Source organism: Phacochoerus africanus, chromosome 9 (genome assembly GCF_016906955.1).
Source record: "Phacochoerus africanus isolate WHEZ1 chromosome 9, ROS_Pafr_v1, whole genome shotgun sequence".
NCBI classification, from domain to species: Eukaryota; Metazoa; Chordata; class Mammalia; order Artiodactyla; family Suidae; genus Phacochoerus; species Phacochoerus africanus.
The window spans coordinates 40,487,654-40,505,510 of NC_062552.1; the positions used below are offsets into that span (position 1 = coordinate 40,487,654).

Consider the following 17,857-nt stretch of genomic DNA (forward strand, 5'->3'; position numbering starts at 1 on the left):
CTGAGCTGCATCTGTGACCTACACTGCAGCTTGTGGCAATGCTGGATCCTTAACCCACCGAGCAAGGCCGGGTATTGAACTAGAATCCCCATGGATACTAGTCAGGTTTGTAGCCGCTGAGCCATGATGGGAACTCCCCTTTACTGAGGATTATATATATTTTTTCCCCCACACTGGTGGCGCGCAGAAGTTCCCAAGCCAGGGGTTGAAGTGACATGCAATGACAATGACAGATCCTTAACCACTAGGCCACCAGGGAACTCCTATTATTGTTATTATAACACTAATGATTCCCAATTCACATGCAGAAAATAAAAGAGTCTTAGAGAACTTAAATAGTTTGCTAAGCATCATACAGCTAGTAAGTGAAGAAGCTGAGCTTTGAGCTGATATCTAATCAAAGCTCTCCCTTACTTCCCTGCACAAAAGCATAGACAAATCATGAGGTGTAGGGATTGCTTCCTAAACTGCCCCAGACTCAAGTCGACCACAGCGCTTTCCCAATGGGCCTTCCACTCTCTCCAGCACGGAGCCTGGGGTTATCCCCATTGGTGCTGCCCCAGATAACCCAGGCTCCCTTGTTCCCTAGACCACTTCCAGGTATAGGGTCCTTCTGCAGATTATCACCTGTATCCTTCAGCTTTTGAGGCCCCATGAGATACCGCAGAGCTGTGCTCTCCTGCCTCATGCTGGTCCTTCCATGCTCCTCCCAGACCCAGGATTCAGTACTGGACTCTCCAGCATATTCCTTCCTCTCCACAAGATCTCAGACCTTCTCCATCCTTCTCAAATTCCCAGTTAAACCCCATCGCTTTGGGCAGAGGCTCTTCCCACCTGCCCAAATGGGAAAGTTGAAGATGCTTGGGGAGGGGGCACCCTCTCTTCCTACTCATCATATCCCTGGTCCTCACCTTCCTTCCTCTGAACTGAGAGGCAGAAGTGTCTGGCCCTCCTTAGGCCCTTGAGCACCTCTGAAGCTCTGGACACCCCCTCTGTGCTGGCTGGGCTTTGATGGGCCCCTATGCTGACCTCACTTCGATGGCGTTTCCTCTGCCTGCTCTGTGATTCTCCGCAAGTCCCTGAGCTTTTGTCTACACTGCCCCTGATGCCTTTCATGCCTACTATCAGATCCTACCTCAGGCCAAGTCACTGCCACGTTCCCATTTGGGAGTTCCCAGTTTGTGGAATCACAAAAGAGAAGCAAAAAAGTTTCTCTGATGGAGCTCTGGCCCAGCATCTTTGGCCTGTGAAACAGTCTGCACATTTATCACAACACCCCTGGGCCTGGCTCTCCTGCCAACTGCCCACTTAGGTCTGTGGTCTTCAAGAGGATTCCAGTGAAGTCGCTCCCCACCCTCAGTCCAGCCTTTGGCTCAGACACCACAGCAGAGAAGCTGAGCCAGCCCCTTCCACAAATCACCTGGGATGAAGAGGCCCAGCTTCTTCTGGGTAACCAAGGGAAACCAGCTTTCAGAGGTGGGGGTAGGTGCAGAAGCCTCTGGACCTGCAGGAGGAACTGCAGCCCGCAGAAGCAGGAAATGGGGGGCAGCTTTTTCGTGAAGGCTGGGATCCTCGGGGCTTGGAACTGTTCCCCACTACGACCTACACTTGCTCCAATTTTCCCTCCCTCCATCCCATGGGGCTCCCCTGACCCTGACCCGCAGACTCTGGGCTAGTTTGCAGTGGTTGTAGCGGGATAGGAGGGATGGTCCTGCCTCAAAAGTTTGGGGGGGGGCGGTCATCCTGTAGGTACAGGGTACAGCTCTTCCTTGCTTTTAGAAACGTGGAGCCACGGCTGCGCCGCCTGTCGGCTGAGGACGAAGGAGGGGCTCCGGCGCCCCAAGGGCAGGAGTAGGGGCAGGGAGGACTCAGGCCCTAGCTATGCGAGGCCAGGATCGAGCATTCTTTCTCTCAGAGGTCGCCTCAATAAGCCCGGTTACTTGCCTTCCCTTCCCGCAGGTCCCTGCGCAGCTGGTGCCGGTCGTTAGGGACGCCTCGCGTCGCTAGGAGGCGGTCCGAGGACAGGTCCCCCCACCCCCACCCCGTGGGCTGGTCTCTGCGCGGGCGGGGTTGCTGGTTCTTTTAAAAGACCATCGCCTTGAGGGCTCACTGAAAGAAAATTTCAGTCCAAGGAGCCATCAGCCGGCAGTGGGAACTCTGGCCGTGGGGCATGCTTTATGCGTCTGGGGACACATTTAGGAACAGGAGGGCTTTCCCGAGGGAAGGTGTGGAGTGGGGGATGGAGGCAGGACTCCTGCCAGCTCCCGGGGCTCTTCCTTGTGTGAACTTCTTGTGTGGAAATGGGGATTGGGGGTGATGAGTGGGAAGATGGTCCAGGAAAGGCATCAGCAGTCAGTCTCTTCTGGAAGATGAGGAGGAGGGGCACCTACAGGACTTCCTGAACTGCCCCCAGGCGTGGCGGGTCAGCATGGCTCAATGGCACCAGAGAGTAAGGTCCCAGACCTCCACATGCTCCCAGTCACAACCCTAAGCCTGATGTGATATGTGGTGCCCCGAGGGCAGGAACCACCACCCTCCAGGGAGCTGGCTAGTGAGAAAAGGAAATTGTCCTTCAAGAGGGGAAAGGCCACCAGGGCGTGGGGTTTCACCTGGAGGCAGAGCTTAGCTTTCATTTCGGCTCTGCTGATGAGTACTATCTGGTTACCCTGGACTAGCTCAGAGCTTAGAAGCTTGTTAACTCATCAGTAAAAGAGGGGAACCCCAATTCCTCACCTTCATGTCCACCTGGAAAGGGCCAGACCTCTGATGAGCATCCTTGAACAGTGGCCACTGTAGCAGCTGCCAAGACCCTGAGGTAAAGCTTTGCAACTCCTCCGGTCGCAGGCAGCCAAGGGCCAGGGGTTGGGGTCCTTTTCAAGCCCTCGCCAGTGATTTACCAACAAATCACTGGTGCCTCAGTTGGAATGAGAAATCATGCAGGACAAGATGGCAACAGGACCTGGTCTGCTCTAATGATTCTGACTAAATGGCACTGGAATTTTGTAGCCAGGGAGCAAGATTGGAGATGGGTCCTTCAAGGTCCCTTCCTTCATCTGGCCACAGAGATGGAGCCCCAGTAGCTGGCTTGGTCCTGGGTGGATTCATCTTGCTGGGGAAGGAGGGCCGCGTTCCATCCCTCAGCTTCCTCCTGCTCAGAGCTGCCAGTTTCAGCTTCAGCTTCAGCTCAGGTTTGGGGCAGGCACTGTGCAACTTGTTTTCGAAGAGTAGGCTTCAAGTCCACTCCCTTCTAACCCCAAGAGCTGCCACCTGCCTGCTTACTTCCCCCCAGGGCCTCTGCCCTCGCTCTTTCCTCACATGTCCGCATGACTCACACCCTCCTCCAGATGCTCCTGACCCCTACCCCCAGCCCCAGACTGGCTGTCTTCACAGACCTCATCCCCGACACCCTCTCCTTTCTCTTCACTGCTGTTTCCCCACTGGAAGTAAGTTCCGGAGGGGCAGGAGGCTCTGTCTGGTTCTCACATTCTCAGCAACTGACCAGTACCTGCTGGCTCATTTTATCAACAAATCACCAGGGACTTCGTTAAAACAAGAAGTCACTGTTAATAAAATAATTGACATCAGAGAGGATCTGCCCACTGTCACAACTTTCACGTAATGGTTCTGAATCCTGGTAGTTGAGGAGGCCTTGGTGGGTGTCCTGAGTGGGCTGGCACAGAGGACCTGTGTGAGCACTTGTGGAGATGGCCTTTCAGTCCAGTGTCAGAGGTCAGACTGGTGACAGGGGACCTATTCCAGGCTGCTAGGAGGGGAAGGTTCCTGCCGGAGTCTCCTATCCTCTGTGAAGTACTTTTGAATAAACAGTCACAGCCAAGGCGACCCATGTCTTCATATTCACCTAGTGGATGGGTGTGTCCCCAGGCCCACTACTCCCAGCGCACACCTTCTGTGTTTGTGCAAGGCCTGGACCAGGGCTGTCTTCTTCAGCTCAGCGGCTTGGCCTCCAGGGTCTGGCCTTCTGCTTCTGCCTCCGGGGAGGTCCTGCAGCTCCTTCAGGGCTCCAGGCACTGGCCTGTCTGCTGTCCCTGGTCTGTGGGGGCCCCTGGGCAAGCCTGGCTCAGAGCTGGTTGAGCGCATAGGCTCGGGCTGCACTGAGGGCAGCCTCCAGATCGGCAGTGCTTCCGGTGCCCTGGGCCACCACCCGAGAGCCCCAGGCCTTGCCCCCCATGTGTCTGCACACAGCCAGTGCCCAGGCCTCTGCTGTGAAGGCTGGCGTGGCGCTCTGGAGACAGAAACAGAAGGGGCAGCAATGCACAGCAGCCCTCCCTGCTCCCATCCACTCACTGTGCCCTTGGAAGGGGAATTCCAGTGACTAGAACCACCTTCCCAGCCGGGCGCACGATGGGGGGAACTGGGTGAGGAGACGGGAGAGGGATGGGCTGGGAACATCTGGAGGTTGATGAACGGCTGCTACTTATTTGCAAGAAATGTGCAGCCTGGAGGTTGGGTGGTGGGAATTAGGGAATCTCATGGTGCCGCCTCTGGGGGAGGGTGACCTGGGGACAAGGAGGGGGCTCTATCCCCACCTGGGGGTAATCTTAGAGATCCCTTCTACCCAGCTGTGGCCCCCTCATCTGGGAGGAATAAAAGGCGTGGAATCAGAGAGCTGGACCAGGAGCGAGTGGGGGCCTCCCTTTCCTCACCTGGGCCACCTGACAGGCACACAGCACCTGCCCCAGAGGCTGAGGGCTGAGTAGCAGCACAGACGTGCTGGGTGCCTGCTTACATAGCTGCCGGACCACCTTCACCAGCATCTGCACGAGGGAGGGCAGAAGGTGACCTCTGGCTCCCTTCCTGTCAGGGCTCTCCCCTCCCCACCCCAAAGCCAACACTGACCGAGAGGGACTCAGCAGAAACCGTGTCCACAATCAGGGGCCCCTCCGAGTGCCGCTGTAGCAACTCCTGGGTTTTCAGTACAGCCTGCGGGGCGGGAAGGACAGCACAGGGGTGAGGCTGGGAGGCAATAGGCCCCCACTGCTCAACAAAGCCCTGGTCTAGAGACCCCCTCCCATTCCCCCTGCCCCCAGCAAAGGTCTTCAGCTAGGTGCCAGGGGTTCTGCCGAGAATGGCCTACTTCTTTGGGGTTCCCTGCGTGTCCTTCCTCTTCTCCCTCACCTCCTCCCTGTCATCATAGTTCCTGGTCCCTACAAATAGGCCGTTGAAGGTGAAAGGACAAGGGCTGGAGCACAGATGGATGAGAGGGGCGGAGGGAGGAGGATCCACAGTCAAGGAGCAATTAGGGCTGAATGGCACAATCAAGTCAGCTGGCTTCCTGGAGGGGGAGCCTGAGCAGACTCAGGAGCTGGGGGAGAGACCCAGTTTGGCAGAAAGAAGTGAGGGAATGGCCCGATGGTGCCCAGCTGGCAGGAGAGGGAGAAGCAGCACCCCCCACCCCATGCCAGGCCTTGAGGCTTCTTGGCATGTGTGCTGGCGTTTCTGACCCTTGCCAGGTGGGCCAGGTATCTGGCCCCCCCGGGAGCAGCGCAACTTCCTCATACCTGCCCCATTTCCAGCTTCCGGATGGCGGTGTTGGCACGCCGCTGCAGCGCCTTCAGTGTGGCCTGAAGCTCCCGCCGCTGCCACTGGGGCATGACAGAGGTGTCCACGGCCTGTGGTCAGAAGCAGTACATCAACCCTTGGCCTGCCTAAGCCACGGGCTGTAAGCCAGGGACCAGCAAGGCCAGAGAAGAGACCACCCTCCACATCCCACCCCACAAACATCTGGCCCAGCTGGAGTCTAATGGGAATGCGGGAGAGAGAGGGGCAGGGTCCAGAGAGGCAGAGCCAAGGGAACAGGGCCAGGAGAGGGAGGGGACAGCTCCATGGCGGGGGTGTCCCTCACGTCTGTGAGTCGTCCCATGTCCTTGGACAGCCGCTGCGCCTCCACCACATCCTGGCTGCCCCGACTTAGCCGCTCTGCAGCCGCTTCTACCTCCTGGGCCAGCCTCTGGCCCACCTCTCGGGCCTGCAGGGAGGGACCAGGGTGGTCAGAGCATCTTGGCTTAGTTTCACTCCCAAAGCCAGGGGCTCTCAGCTCACTGCTGGGCCGGGCCAAATTCAAAGCATTTAACAACCAGGACCCGCCAGGGCACCAAATAATCACAGCAGATGCCTGCTGCTGGCAGCTTGTACGGCTGTAGGGGTGCACAAGTATGAACAGTGGTTCTGCTGCTGGGCATCCGGCAACCTGAGCACATCAGTGGTGCCCTCTGCCCCCTACTCCCTGGCGCGCTCACCTGCCGGGCCTGCTCCCCAGTGATGGCCAGCAGGCGGGTGGTGCCCTTGGCGAGCTGGCGCTCCCCGACGATGACCAGGTCCCCTACAGCCCCTGTGCGCAGCAGGTGCCTATGGGCAGGGGGAGGGAAGATGGGAGAGAAAAGAGCAGCCTGAGCTCCAAACCAGGGGCCAGTGGCTCCAAAGACCAGGGAAGGGTGAGGGTCCAGGGCCCCAGGCCAGGAGAGAGAAGCGACTCACGTTCCACAGCAAAGCTCCACAGAGGTCTGCAGTGCAGCTTGGGAGGCTGGCTCCAGCGCATGGGCCACAGGCACCCCCACAGACACCACCCGCACGGGGTCAGGGTACACCTGCCGGTGAGAGGGGGCGGGTCTGTTAACTGGCCTGCAGCGGGGAGTGGGGGGGGGCGATCTCCACCAAGGCACTCCCCCAGCTTACCTCATCCAGCGAGCGCAGCCCGGGGACGTGGGTGGTGCGTGCCAGGGCAACCTCCTCCATGTACACCGCCTCATCCCGCCCCACGGCCTCCTGCACAGTGTCCTCCACAGCCTGGAGCTGCTCTGGGGTCAGTGGAGCCTGGAGGGGTTGGGGGGAAATAAACAGACTGACAGGCAGTCAGCGCCATGCCTGGAAACGAAGCATTAAAAACAGCTGATGTTCACTGAACGATAGCCAGGTTCTAGAACAGTGGCTAGCACATAACATGTACTCAGTAAATATCTGTAGAGCAGACAATTCTTTTCCTTAGAAAAGCTACCCGGGGGGCTGGGTCTACTGGGAGCTGCAGGCCTTTCACTAGGCGCTGAAAGTTGAAGAAGAAACAGAAAATGGAGGCTCTGTGTTCAGAGAGCTTACAACCAGGGGAGCCAGTGGAAGGGAAACACAGGATGGGGGAGTCACAGGAGCGCGGTGTCCTCAGGGGAGCGGGATTTAGTCAGTGAGTGCTTCCTGGAGGATTTGAGCCAGACATACAAGGAGACACAGCGGCAGAGAAGGGAGAGGGCAGCTCAGCTTGAGCAAGAATGGCCTGGGTTAACAGCAGGGACGAGGAAGCTAGATGGTTGGAGGTGAAGGGAGGGCGCCAGACACCGTCCAGCCTGACCCTCGATGGCCCGGAGGAGCCTGATGGGAAGAGCTGCCCAAGGTCCCCCAGTGACCAAGCGAGAGGGAGCCCAGGCCCTCTTGGTGGCCAAACTCCCTGCAGCCCCCGCCACTCCACCAGACCCTCTAAGCCCGGGGCCTCACTGGCTGCCTCTCCGTGCCCTGCTCACCTGCGTGGCCACGTCGAAGCGCAGCCTCTCGGGACTGAGGTGGGAGCCTCGCTGCTCTGTGCTGGGGCCCAGGGCCTTCCGCAGCGCCCAGTTTAGCAGGTGGGCGGCCGTGTGCTTCTCCATACAGCTCAAACGCCAGGCCTAAAACACTTCTATCACCTTGGGCCTGGGTGCGGGTGGGGGTGGGGAGAGAGGGCTGCAGGACATTGAGAACAGGATGTGGGGGTCCTCACCTCATCCACATGCAGCTGCACCAGGTCCCCCACCTTCAGGCACTCAGGGGCCACCACCTCATGCAGGATGAAGCCTCCGCAGACCTGAGCCTGGGCCACTGGGAACAGCACATCCTGGGGAAGAGCGAGGCCCGAGGCCCTTGGCGCTTGGAGCCTCTCCCTCTGGCCCAGCTCTGCCTCCTGCAGGGGCCGGTGGTGGGGGGGTGCTCACCTGCTGTTCCACCCGCACCAGGTAGCCTCGGTCAGAAGCCTGACCCCCTTGCTCAGCGTAGAAGTTGGTTCTGTCCAAGAGGAGGCCATAGCGCTGGCCTTCCCCTGCGGTGGCCACGGCCCTTCCATCCTCTGTATACAGTTGGAGCACCCGGGCCTCACAGGTGCTGAACTCTGCAGGGATCAAGAGTAGCTATCAATGCGAGGACAGGGTCTGGGATGTGGGAAGTGGGATGTGGGTCCCTGCCTTCCTTGAAGCAGGCAGGCATGGGACTTGGGGGTACTTCTAGCCAGGGGCCCTTGCAACCCCTGGTGGCCACCCCACGGAGTGCACCCTACAGCTGCTAGCAGGTCTCTGGGCCTTCTGTCCCTCCCAATCTCCAATCTCGGGCAGGCCAGTCTGTGGCCACTGCCTCAGGCCAGGCTCTTACCGTAACCCCCACTGGGTCGCAGGGAGTAGCTGTACTTGGGACTGTCATCGGTTGGGGGCACCCCTCGGCGCTGCAGCTCCCCCAGTGCGTGGACATCGAGCCGCAGCCCCTGTTCCTGAACCGGCTCAGCCTGCTGTGCCCGGTGCTGCAGGACAGGTGTGTGAGGAAAGGGTGCATGGACAGGGCGACAGGACTTGAGTCTCCGCAGAGTCCTGCTACTGCCACACAGCTGAAGACCCTGTGCCCCCTATGGCATAAGCTAGAGGCCCCAGGCTGGCTGCTGAACCACTCTTCGTGTGGGCCTGAGGACCAGGCCTCCCTCACCCACGGCTGCCCCCGAGGCGCCCTCCCTGGGACGCCTGCTGGCCTCTCCTGCTGCTGTCTGGCCCACCGCACTAGCGTTCCTCTCCTCGGGCTGTGGGTGGAGCCCAAGTGAGGGGAAAGACCCTCTCTCGGCCTGTTTCCTTCCGGAGCTGCAGCCACTGGGCCTCCGCAGCTGGGAGGAAGTGGATGTGTCCCACCAGAACCCTGGGCGGGGGTGTCCCCACCTCTACCTGGGCCTCCTCCTGGGCCAGCCGCGCCAGCCCTGCAGAGTCCAGCTGCACCCCTTTCTCCTCCAGCATCAGCTCCACCAGGTCCAGGGGGAGCCCCAGATTCCCACACAGTGACAAGGACCAGGCCACTTCGGCTTTGAGGAAGGAAGACGAGAGGTGTTGCGGGGCGGGGGGGGGGGGGGGGGGGGGCAGGGGCAGAACAGAGGGAGGGGGCAGAAGTAAGGGCCAGGGCTTTTTTAACCACACAGAAGCCGCGGGAGCCAAGCACAAGTCCAGTGCCCCCTCCCCATACTGGACAGGCCCAGGAGAGGGGCCACCTCAGGCTTCCGGATCCACAGCCAGAGCTGGGGGTAGCCCGCGGCCCCTCCTTGGCACATGGCATTTCAGAGAGGGGGAAAAGCTCATTCTTGGTATGGAGCCAGCCTTGGAAAGGAGACCAGAGGCAGGGCCAGCAGGGCAGTGGGGAAGTGAGGAAAAGCAAGGTGGCGGTCCCGCCAGAGGCCTGAGTGTTGGACAGTGAGCATGGGGGTGGGGGAAGAGGGGGTATCTAAGGCCTGGCCTGGCTGCCTAAGGGTGGGTCCTGGTTCCCTAGGCCAGGTGCCCGCTCACCTGGGAATACATCGGAAGGCCCCAGGCGCTTCAGGGTCCGCTCGATGATCCGCCGACCCCGCTGCAGGGAGGCCAGGAAGGCCGCTTCGTCCTCAGACACCAGGCTGACTATCTGAAGGGGGCAGGGCAGGACTGGAGCTGGGCCTCCTGGTAGGGAGAGCCTCCCTCTCCCACTCTCTCTTGCCAGCCCCTCCCTCCCCCATCTGAACCCAGTACCTGGGCTGAGTTCTTGTGCAGTTCTGGATAAGCACCTCCCTAGGGGCAGAGAAGAGGGCTAAGGAGGTGTCAGCTGCAACCAGTCCCCTCTGCACCTTACCCTGAGCCTCCCTGAGGACCCCTGCCTTGGAGGCTCAGAGGGGCTGATGGATAAGGGAGCGATTTGAATGGGAAATGAGTTTTAGGGGTGGGTAACACAGGCAGAACAGGGTCCTGAGGTCAAAGGCTCAGCAGCCTGGGCAAAGAGCCCTCCTGAAGGCTCCCTGCCTGTTATAAGCCATTCCAGCCTTCTCAGCCCACTGGGAGGATACTGGGCTGGATGTTTAGGATGGGAAGCCCAGGCTGGGACACTGTGCGGGCTCGACGACAGGCTCCCAAGGGCCCCAGGAGAGCAAGGAAGCTCTGTCTTTACCAGCATCTCCACCACTACAGGCACCAGGCTGCCCAGGAAGCCAGGCGGGGCCCGCAGCACCTCTGTAGAGAACCGCACGGCTCGACGGAGGATCTGACGAACTATCAGCCTAGAGGGAGGGGTTCAGGCATAGACATGAGCCCCCAGCAGGCCCTGGTCAGCAGGGAAGGGAGCGGGGAGGATAAGGTCCAGAGAGTGCTCCCACCCCAGTGTCCCCTCCCTTCCCCTCTTCCTGGCATCTCAACCCAACCAGCTCTTGTCACCCTCCGTCCTCTCCCCCTTGATCCTCCAGCAGCCCCAGCCCCTTCCAGACTCACGGGGCTCCTGACATCCCAGGGGAGACACCATCAGCGATGCAGATGCTGAGTGTGCGGATGTGATCAGCCACCACACGGTACGCCGTGTCTACGCGCCCCTCGTCTGCCGCCCCAACCCGGCCTGAGTAAGGGGGTGCCCGGCAACCCTGGGCAGGAGAGACGCAGCTGCTAACCTGGCCCAGGCGGGATGCGCTCCATCACCCCTAGAGCATCTGCCCTCACCCCCAAAGCTGACTGCACCGGGAATGGCCTGGCTGGAGAAGCTTTGAAAGTGATGGGGAGCCAGTCCCTGCCTCCTGGGTCCCACATTCAGCACTGACGTGACCACAGCTGTGATCATTTACTGAATTTCCATTATCAGGACCAGGTGGGTGCTTGAATGACAAGGTGTCTAATCCCTGACATGTCCTGTTCTGGGAGGTGTTACTATCCTGGCTTTACGGAGGGAAGCGAGGCTCGGAGGAGCCAAGTTCCACAAGGGCACACAAGTCAGGGGCAGACGGGAGGTTTGAACTAGGCCGTCCCATCCAGGTGCTCTCCACTCCCCACCCACCTCCACAGCCTTTATGTAAGGGAAACACAGGGTAAGCTGTAAATACATTAACCTGGGCTCCAAAGCAGAGGTGTGATGCAGCCAGCTCCAAACCTGTTCATTCCCCCGCAATGAACAGTCCTGCCATTCATCGCACTGCTCAAGCCCAAAATTTCTGAGCTGGCCTTGACTTTCTTTCCCCTCCCCATCCAATCCATCGGTGAGGCCTCTGGCATCTACCTCCATGAGATCTCTCAAATTAATCTACTCTTCCCCACTTCTACCGCGACCAGACCAGCCTGAGTCATGCCCTATTGTCTCTCCCAGACTATGAAAGAGCCCTCCCAAATGGCTTCTTAGCTTCTACTCTTGTCTCCCTCAGCCCATCCTCCACCCAGCAACAGGAGTGGCCTTTTAAAAAGTGTCAATCAGATTGTGGCCCTCCCGCTTGGAGCCCATCACACCACGCTTGGGAAAAAAGACCCACTCTGGACTCCCAAGGCTCCATGAGACATGACTTCTGCCTCCCTCCCTGTGGGAGAATGTCTGCAGAACTGGCCACAATCCTTCCCTTCCCCATATGCAGGCTGCTTTGCCATGTGACTTTACAGGCGCTTCCCATCAAGGGATAGAATTTATTTCTCCAACCCTTGAAGCTGGGCAAGGCTCGTGACTTGCTTTGGTCAACAGGATGTGGTGAAAATGACACTATGCTGAGCCCAGGCCTCTAGAGGCTGTGCGTGCCTCTGCTTTCCTTCTTGGAAGCCTGCCAAGCCAGTCTGCTGGAAGAGAGACATAAGACCCTGTTACCCCCATTGCCCCAAACTGATAGCCAGTCAGCTTCCAAGCAGCTGACCACAGGTGTAGGACTCAGCTCACAGAGGACCAGCTGAGCCCAGCCTGCGATCCTAGCCTACAGCCTCATATGCTACATAAATGGTTGTTATTTTAAGCCACGACATGTTACGTGGTTCATTATACAGTGTAAGTGAACCTACACATGCTCCAACTGTCTCAGGGCCTTGGTACTCGCTCTCCCCTCTGCCTGGAATGAGTTTCCTGTGGCTGATTCCTCTTCTTTCAGGTTTCAACTCAGAGATCGTCTCCTTGGTGAGCCTTCCCCGAACATTTCATCTAAGACGCTTCTACGCCCCCATCTCCCACCAATTACTGTCACCCAGGTTGACTGCCTATTCACAATCTGTAAACCGCTATCTTGTTCTTTAATACATTTACTTATTATCTATTTCCTAGGCTAGAATGTAATCTCTGTAACCTCTTCTCTATTTACTGCTGTATCTTCTGAACCAAGCAAAAAGATTTAACACAATGCAGGCACTCGACAGTTTTTGAATATGTGAAGGCAAGAAGGAATTAGGAGCAACACCAAGTAATAAACATGAATCAGAGCCTCACGTTTGGCACCCTCGTATCCTTGGCTGGTCACTGTCTCCGTGCTCTTGAGTTTTCAACAAGGATGGAAAGCACCGGTTATGGCAGGTCAGAGGGGCTTCTAGGAGGGAAGAAGTGGGCTCACCTGGTGTATGGCGTTCAGCAGTGGGGAAAAGAGATCGGTGTCATAGGTGGAGCGTTTGCCTTGCAGCACAGCCACCAGCCTCTCCAGGCCCATTCCTGTGTCCACGTGCCGCTGGGGCAAGGGCTGCAGGCTTCCATCTGCTTCTCTGGCCAGGAAAGGTGTGCAAGGTGAGCCCCCCGCCCCAGGATACACACGAGGCAAGTGCTCAAGTGGAGTAAAGGGATGAGGAGGGGGAACCAGAGAGAAGTATCATCCTCTGCCCCCCACCCCCAAAGGCAGAAACGATTATGGCCTCGGGTCCTGTCTTTCTCATAATGGGTGATCACCACCCTCACGCTTTGCTTGGGCCTTTGCCTGGACCCAGACACCCCCTTTCTGGGACAGAATTCTTTGCCTCACAAAAAGACATATCAAGGCTGGAAGAAAATCTTATAGATCATCAAGTCAACTCCATCATGATAAGAGAGCATATTCCGGACAGCAGTAGTGACTAGTTTCAACTGTCATGAGCAAAGATGAGGATTAAATCTAGTTACTAACTGCAAAGTGTTTAGAAATGTGTCTGGCACATTGTAAGCACTATTTAAATGTTGGTTTTTTATAAAGTATGGGAATTCCTATTGTGGCTCCGCAGGTTATGAACTGGACTAGTATCCCTGAGGGTTCCATCCCTGGCCTCACTCAGTGGGTTAAGGATCTGGCATTGCCATGAACTGTAGGTGTAGGTCAGATCCCGAGTTGCTGTGGCTGTGACGTAGGCTGGCAGCTGAAGCTCTGATTCTACCCCTAGCCTGGGAACTTCCATATGCCACAGGTGTAGCCCTAAAAAAGCAAAAAAGGCGGGGGGAGTTCCCGTGGTGGCGCAGTGGTTATCGAATCCAACTAGGAACCATGAGGTTGTGGGTTCGATCTCTGGCCTCACTCGGTTAAGGAGCCGGTGTTGCCGTGAGCTGTGGTGTAGGTTACAGACGCGGCTCGGATCCTGCATTGCTGTGGCTGTGGTGTAGGCCAGCGGCTACAGCTCTGATTAGATCCCTAGCCTGGGAATCTCCATATGCAGCAGGTACGGCCCTGGAAAAGACCAAAAAAAAAAAAAAAAAGATAAAAGTCTCCTGACTACCGGCCTTTTCACTTCCAGCCAGGGATTTCCCTCCTGCTCTAGCACCCCTTTACCTGTTGTGCTGCATGAAAACCAGATTCCAAAGCTCCACAAGCTGGGGGGCTCCCACCCCACCAGCCAGGTCATAGTGGATCTCCGTACAGGGTCCACAAGGGCCAGTATCCCCCATCTCCCAGAAGTTCTCTTGTGGTCCGAAGGAGAGCACACGGCTGGCAGGCACCCTGGGAAGAGAGCCAGGCAGGTAGCAGGGGAGACAAAAGCAGAAGCTGGGTCCCCCTCTGTCGAGGGAGCCCTTCCATCAAGCTCAGAAGGAGGAGGAAAGGGGCTGACCCTATGGTATTGGGATATACTGAGACTCTGAGGACCAGCCCTGGTAGTCTCTATTTTTCAGTCTTCTTGCTCTTCAGGAGTGGATGGAAGTGGGGGTGGACTCACCCTAAGTTGAGCCAGATGTCCCTGCTCTCCAGGTCTGCACCCAACCCAGCCTTGGGGTCACCACCAAAGTAGGAGACCCAGAGCCTGTCCTCAGGAATCCCATAGACCTGAGTCAGCAGTTCCCAGGCCATGCTGCAAGCCTCCTCCTGTGGTAGAAATCCATATGGAAGAGAAAGATGGGTGAGAAGAAGGCGCCGCAGAAGTGTCCATCAAGCCACATGAGTTCAGGCCTTGGCTCGAGACAAAACCATCTCCATTGTCCACCTTGTTTCCAGAACAAGCCATGGCCATTTCTGAGTTTGTTCCTGCATCGAAGCTTCATTCCTTTTCTGAATCCTACTTTCTTCCAAGTCCCACCTTCTCCATGAAATTCTCTCTCTACCCTAGCCTGGGAATATTTTTAACTCTTGCACTTTAGTGTTACTCTCTAACCACTTAGTCAAACAATAATTATTAACCAACCATTAGGCGGAATGCATAGTTCTGGCCCTCAAGGAGTTTACAACCCAGTTAGAGAAGTGAGACCCTTCCTATTATAAAAGTTCATTTAGCCTCTGTGTCTGGTATGAGGCCCTGCCAAAGCAGACCCAAGGAGTGGAGACAGGATTAACTTTGACCCCTCTCTTGGTTGACGAGTGACCTTTTCCTAACTCCAGGGCCTCCTGGAGACTCACCTTAAAATATTCACCCCCAAAGGCCCAATTGCCAAGCATCTCAAAGAAGGTGTGATGGGAAAGATCTTGGCCCACATCCTCCAGGTCGTTGTGGCGTCCTCCAGCCCTCACACATTTCTGGCTGTTGGCCACACGTCGGAAGCCTGCCATCTCGCTTCGTGGATCCACAGTGCCCAGGAAGATTGGCTTGAACTGGAAACACGTAGAGGGAGAGAGAGAGAGATATCCTTGGCCCTCAGTAGAAGGGAAAGATGGGGAGTGGGGACAGAGATGGCAGTTCAGACTGAAGGCTGACTGCATCGCTGAGAGTACAATGTAGTCTTGGCCAAAGGGGCAACTTGGGAGCGTGGGGGCACCCATCTCTGGTAAATAAATCACGAAACAGACACTTTCTGCTAGTAAAATAGGCAAGGTAACAGGAGACTTGTGTTGGTGGCGGGAAACAGGGCAAGTCTAGGGAGGGTAAGTGGTGTTCAAAGTCAAAAGCTTTAAAGAACAAAGACTAACAAATAGCATGTGCTCAACGTTTATTTTAATGAACCAGTTATCTTTAAAAAACTAGTAAGTAAAGCCAGACTTCCCCCACCAGTCTGCCTCCATGGGACTCCACACCCGCTGTTCCTGGACCTAAAACTCGATCTCAACTCCAAAGCTGCCGGGTCCCGCCCACCCTGAGCCCTAATTAGCGCCCCAATCTCATAGCCTAACCACGCACAAGCGGCTTTTCCCCCAGCTCCCCGAAAGCTAAGAGCTCCGCCCTTCGCTTCCTTTGCCCAATCCCACAAACTCCGCCCCGGTCAGCGTGGCTCAGCACCTACCTGGTTCATGCCCGCGTTGACAAAAAGCAAAGTGGGGTCGCCGCGGGGCCGCACCGAAGCGGATGGCACCAGGCGGTGGCCATGGCGGTCTCGAAAGAAGCTCAGGAAGGCGTCTCGCACGGCCGCGGCCTGGGTTGGAGGGGCCTCGGATGAGAGCGCCCGAAGGCAGAGGCCCTGCCATGGAGGCGACCTTCGAATGGCCCGCCGAATTCGCCCGGCTGCAGCTGCCACCGACGCCGCCATCTTAACTCGGGGCAGAGACTTCACGGAGTCAAAGGGCACCGCCGGGATAGAAGGTGGCGTGAGAAGGAGGCCAGGCATTTTCTACAGCGGCCCCTGGCGACAGGAGGACTCAAGGCAGCCTCCGCCTCCCGATGGAGGTAATAGGGAAGGAGGCTTCTTCTGCAGGAGTTCAAGTAGCCCAAGCGGCCTGGCACGTAGTAGCCCCTTAATTCATTTGGCGTTCAGCAAATATTCATTAAGAGCCTACTGTGTGCTAGGTATTGTTTTAGATGCTGAAGGTACATTGTAACAAAATTGACCAGAACCCCTGCCCTTCAGAAATCTATATTATAGCAGTAATTATGTTTATTAATTTTGCAAGATTACAAATGGAGTTGCAGTGAACAAAGATGAATTCAGCTCTGTGTGATGTGTGTGTGTATGTGTATGTGTTTCCGGGTGAGGTAAGAGGCAGAGATGTCCAAGGGAGGTGATATCAGCATTCATTCAAGTCGGAATTTCCTTGTGTCTCGGTGGAAACAAATCAGACTAGTAACCATCATGTTTCAGGTTCGATCCCTGGCCTCGCTCAGTGGGTTAAGGACCTGTCATTGCTGTGAGCTGTGGTGTAGGTCACAGACGAGGCTCAGATCCCGACTTGCTGTGGCTGTGGTGTAGGCCAATAGCTACAGCTCTGATTCGATTCCTAACCTGGGGACCTCCATAAACTGCAAGTGCGGCCCTATAAAGCAAAAAAAAGAGTCATTCGACAAATACTTATTGAATACCTACTATGTGTCAGGCACTGTGTGGGCAATTTCCTTTGCCCTTGGCATTGGAAATGGCCATTTTGTTCGTAGGGACTGAAGCAGGTCCTTTGGAGCAGGAGTCGAGCTGATGAGACACAGAAGCCAAGCAGCATCTGTTTCATTATTAATTGCTTAATAACATTTGGTCTTTTAATTTGCTTGGGGATTAGAGAGAATCCTGGTTGTCAGGTCTGGAGGAAGCCGTTGGCTGATAGCTGCTGAGATTTCTCTCTCTCTAAGCCTCCCAATGCCCTTGAGTTTTGTGTGTTTTGCTTTAGCTAAGAGATACCTGTTCCACCTTCCCTTCTGTCTCTCTCCATGGTGTCTGCTGTGACCTTGAGGCCAACAAGGGCCCTTGTGGGCGGAGCTGGGGTCTTCTTGGGACTTCTCATGATATCCTCTGCTCTTTGTTTGGAAAATTAAGCAGGTAGAGAAGAGAATTTGCCAACGTTAAAGCCCAAAAGGGGGCAGTTCCTGTCGTGGCTCAGCGGTAATGAACCTGACTGTATCCAGGAGGATGCAGGTTCGATCCCTGGCCTTGCTTAGTGGGTAAAGGATCTGGCATTGCTGTGAGCTGTTGTGTAGGTCACAGATGCAGCAGTTGTAGCTCTGATTCGCCCCCTAGCCTGGAATCTTCCACATGCTGTGGGTGTGGCCCTAAAAAGACCAAAAAATCCCCCGGAGTTCCCGTCATGGCTCAGTGGTTAATGAATCCGACTAGGAACCATGAGGTTGCGGGTTCGATCCTTGGCCTTGCTCAGTGGGTAAAGGATCCGGCGTTGCCGTGAGCTGTGGTGTAGGTTGCAGATGTGGCTTGCATCCTGTGTTGCTGTGTCTCTGGTGTAGGCTGGTGGCTTCGGCTCGGCTCCCATTAGACCCCTAGCCTGGGAACCTCCATATACCTCGGGAGCGGCCCTAGAAAAGACAGAAAGACAAAAATAATAATAATAATAATAATAAAATAAGATCCAAAATACCTCCAAAACAAAAAAACAAGCCCAATAGGGGTAGCAGAGCTGAAGTCAGTGCCATCCAAGGCCTCAACCATTCAGGTGGGCTTTTTTGGCCACCATCCTTTGTGAGCTATGTTATTTAGGGATTTTGAGACACAGTTTCCCTGGTAAATGTGTAGTCTTTTTTTGGACTTGAGTTTCTATAGTGATAGTGAATTCTCAACTTTGTATTCTGACAGAGCCTATAGC

The 17,857-nt window shown here is 56.3% G+C and overlaps 1 protein-coding gene across 2 annotated transcripts; it reads right to left on the reverse strand.

Annotated features, from left to right (window-relative positions):
- Positions 1–3,540: 3,540 nt before the first annotated feature.
- On the reverse strand, positions 3,541–15,895 carry AARS2 (alanyl-tRNA synthetase 2, mitochondrial). Of its 2 annotated transcripts, XM_047794694.1 has the most exons (22): positions 15,625–15,895; positions 14,807–14,998; positions 14,133–14,278; positions 13,751–13,918; positions 12,578–12,722; positions 10,509–10,654; positions 10,192–10,300; positions 9,780–9,818; positions 9,564–9,675; positions 8,955–9,088; positions 8,401–8,545; positions 7,971–8,143; positions 7,760–7,873; positions 7,527–7,667; positions 6,694–6,831; positions 6,496–6,605; positions 6,258–6,366; positions 5,864–5,986; positions 5,520–5,630; positions 4,858–4,941; positions 4,665–4,775; positions 3,541–4,243 (listed from the first exon to the last, which is right to left on the reverse strand). In XM_047794694.1, exons 1-22 carry the CDS (start codon positions 15,865–15,867, stop codon positions 4,079–4,081), a joined length of 2,958 nt encoding a protein of 985 aa, XP_047650650.1. In that variant the 5' UTR covers positions 15,868–15,895; the 3' UTR covers positions 3,541–4,078. The 2 variants fall into 2 exon arrangements, with proteins under 2 accessions (XP_047650650.1, XP_047650651.1); XM_047794695.1 differs by lacking the exon at positions 4,665–4,775.
- Positions 15,896–17,857: the final 1,962 nt, after the last annotated feature.

Coding starts and splice junctions, on each gene's coding strand:
- AARS2 (XM_047794694.1), bottom strand. CDS start 15,867: ATGGCGGCGTCGGTGGCAGCTGCAGCCGGGCGAATTCGGCGGGCCATT. Junction 10,301..10,508: donor CCTGGGATGTCAGGAGCCCC/GTGAGTCTGGAA, acceptor CCCTCCCTCTAG/GCTGATAGTTCGTCAGATCC. Junction 9,089..9,563: donor GCCTTCCGATGTATTCCCAG/GTGAGCGGGCAC, acceptor CCTTCCTCAAAG/CCGAAGTGGCCTGGTCCTTG.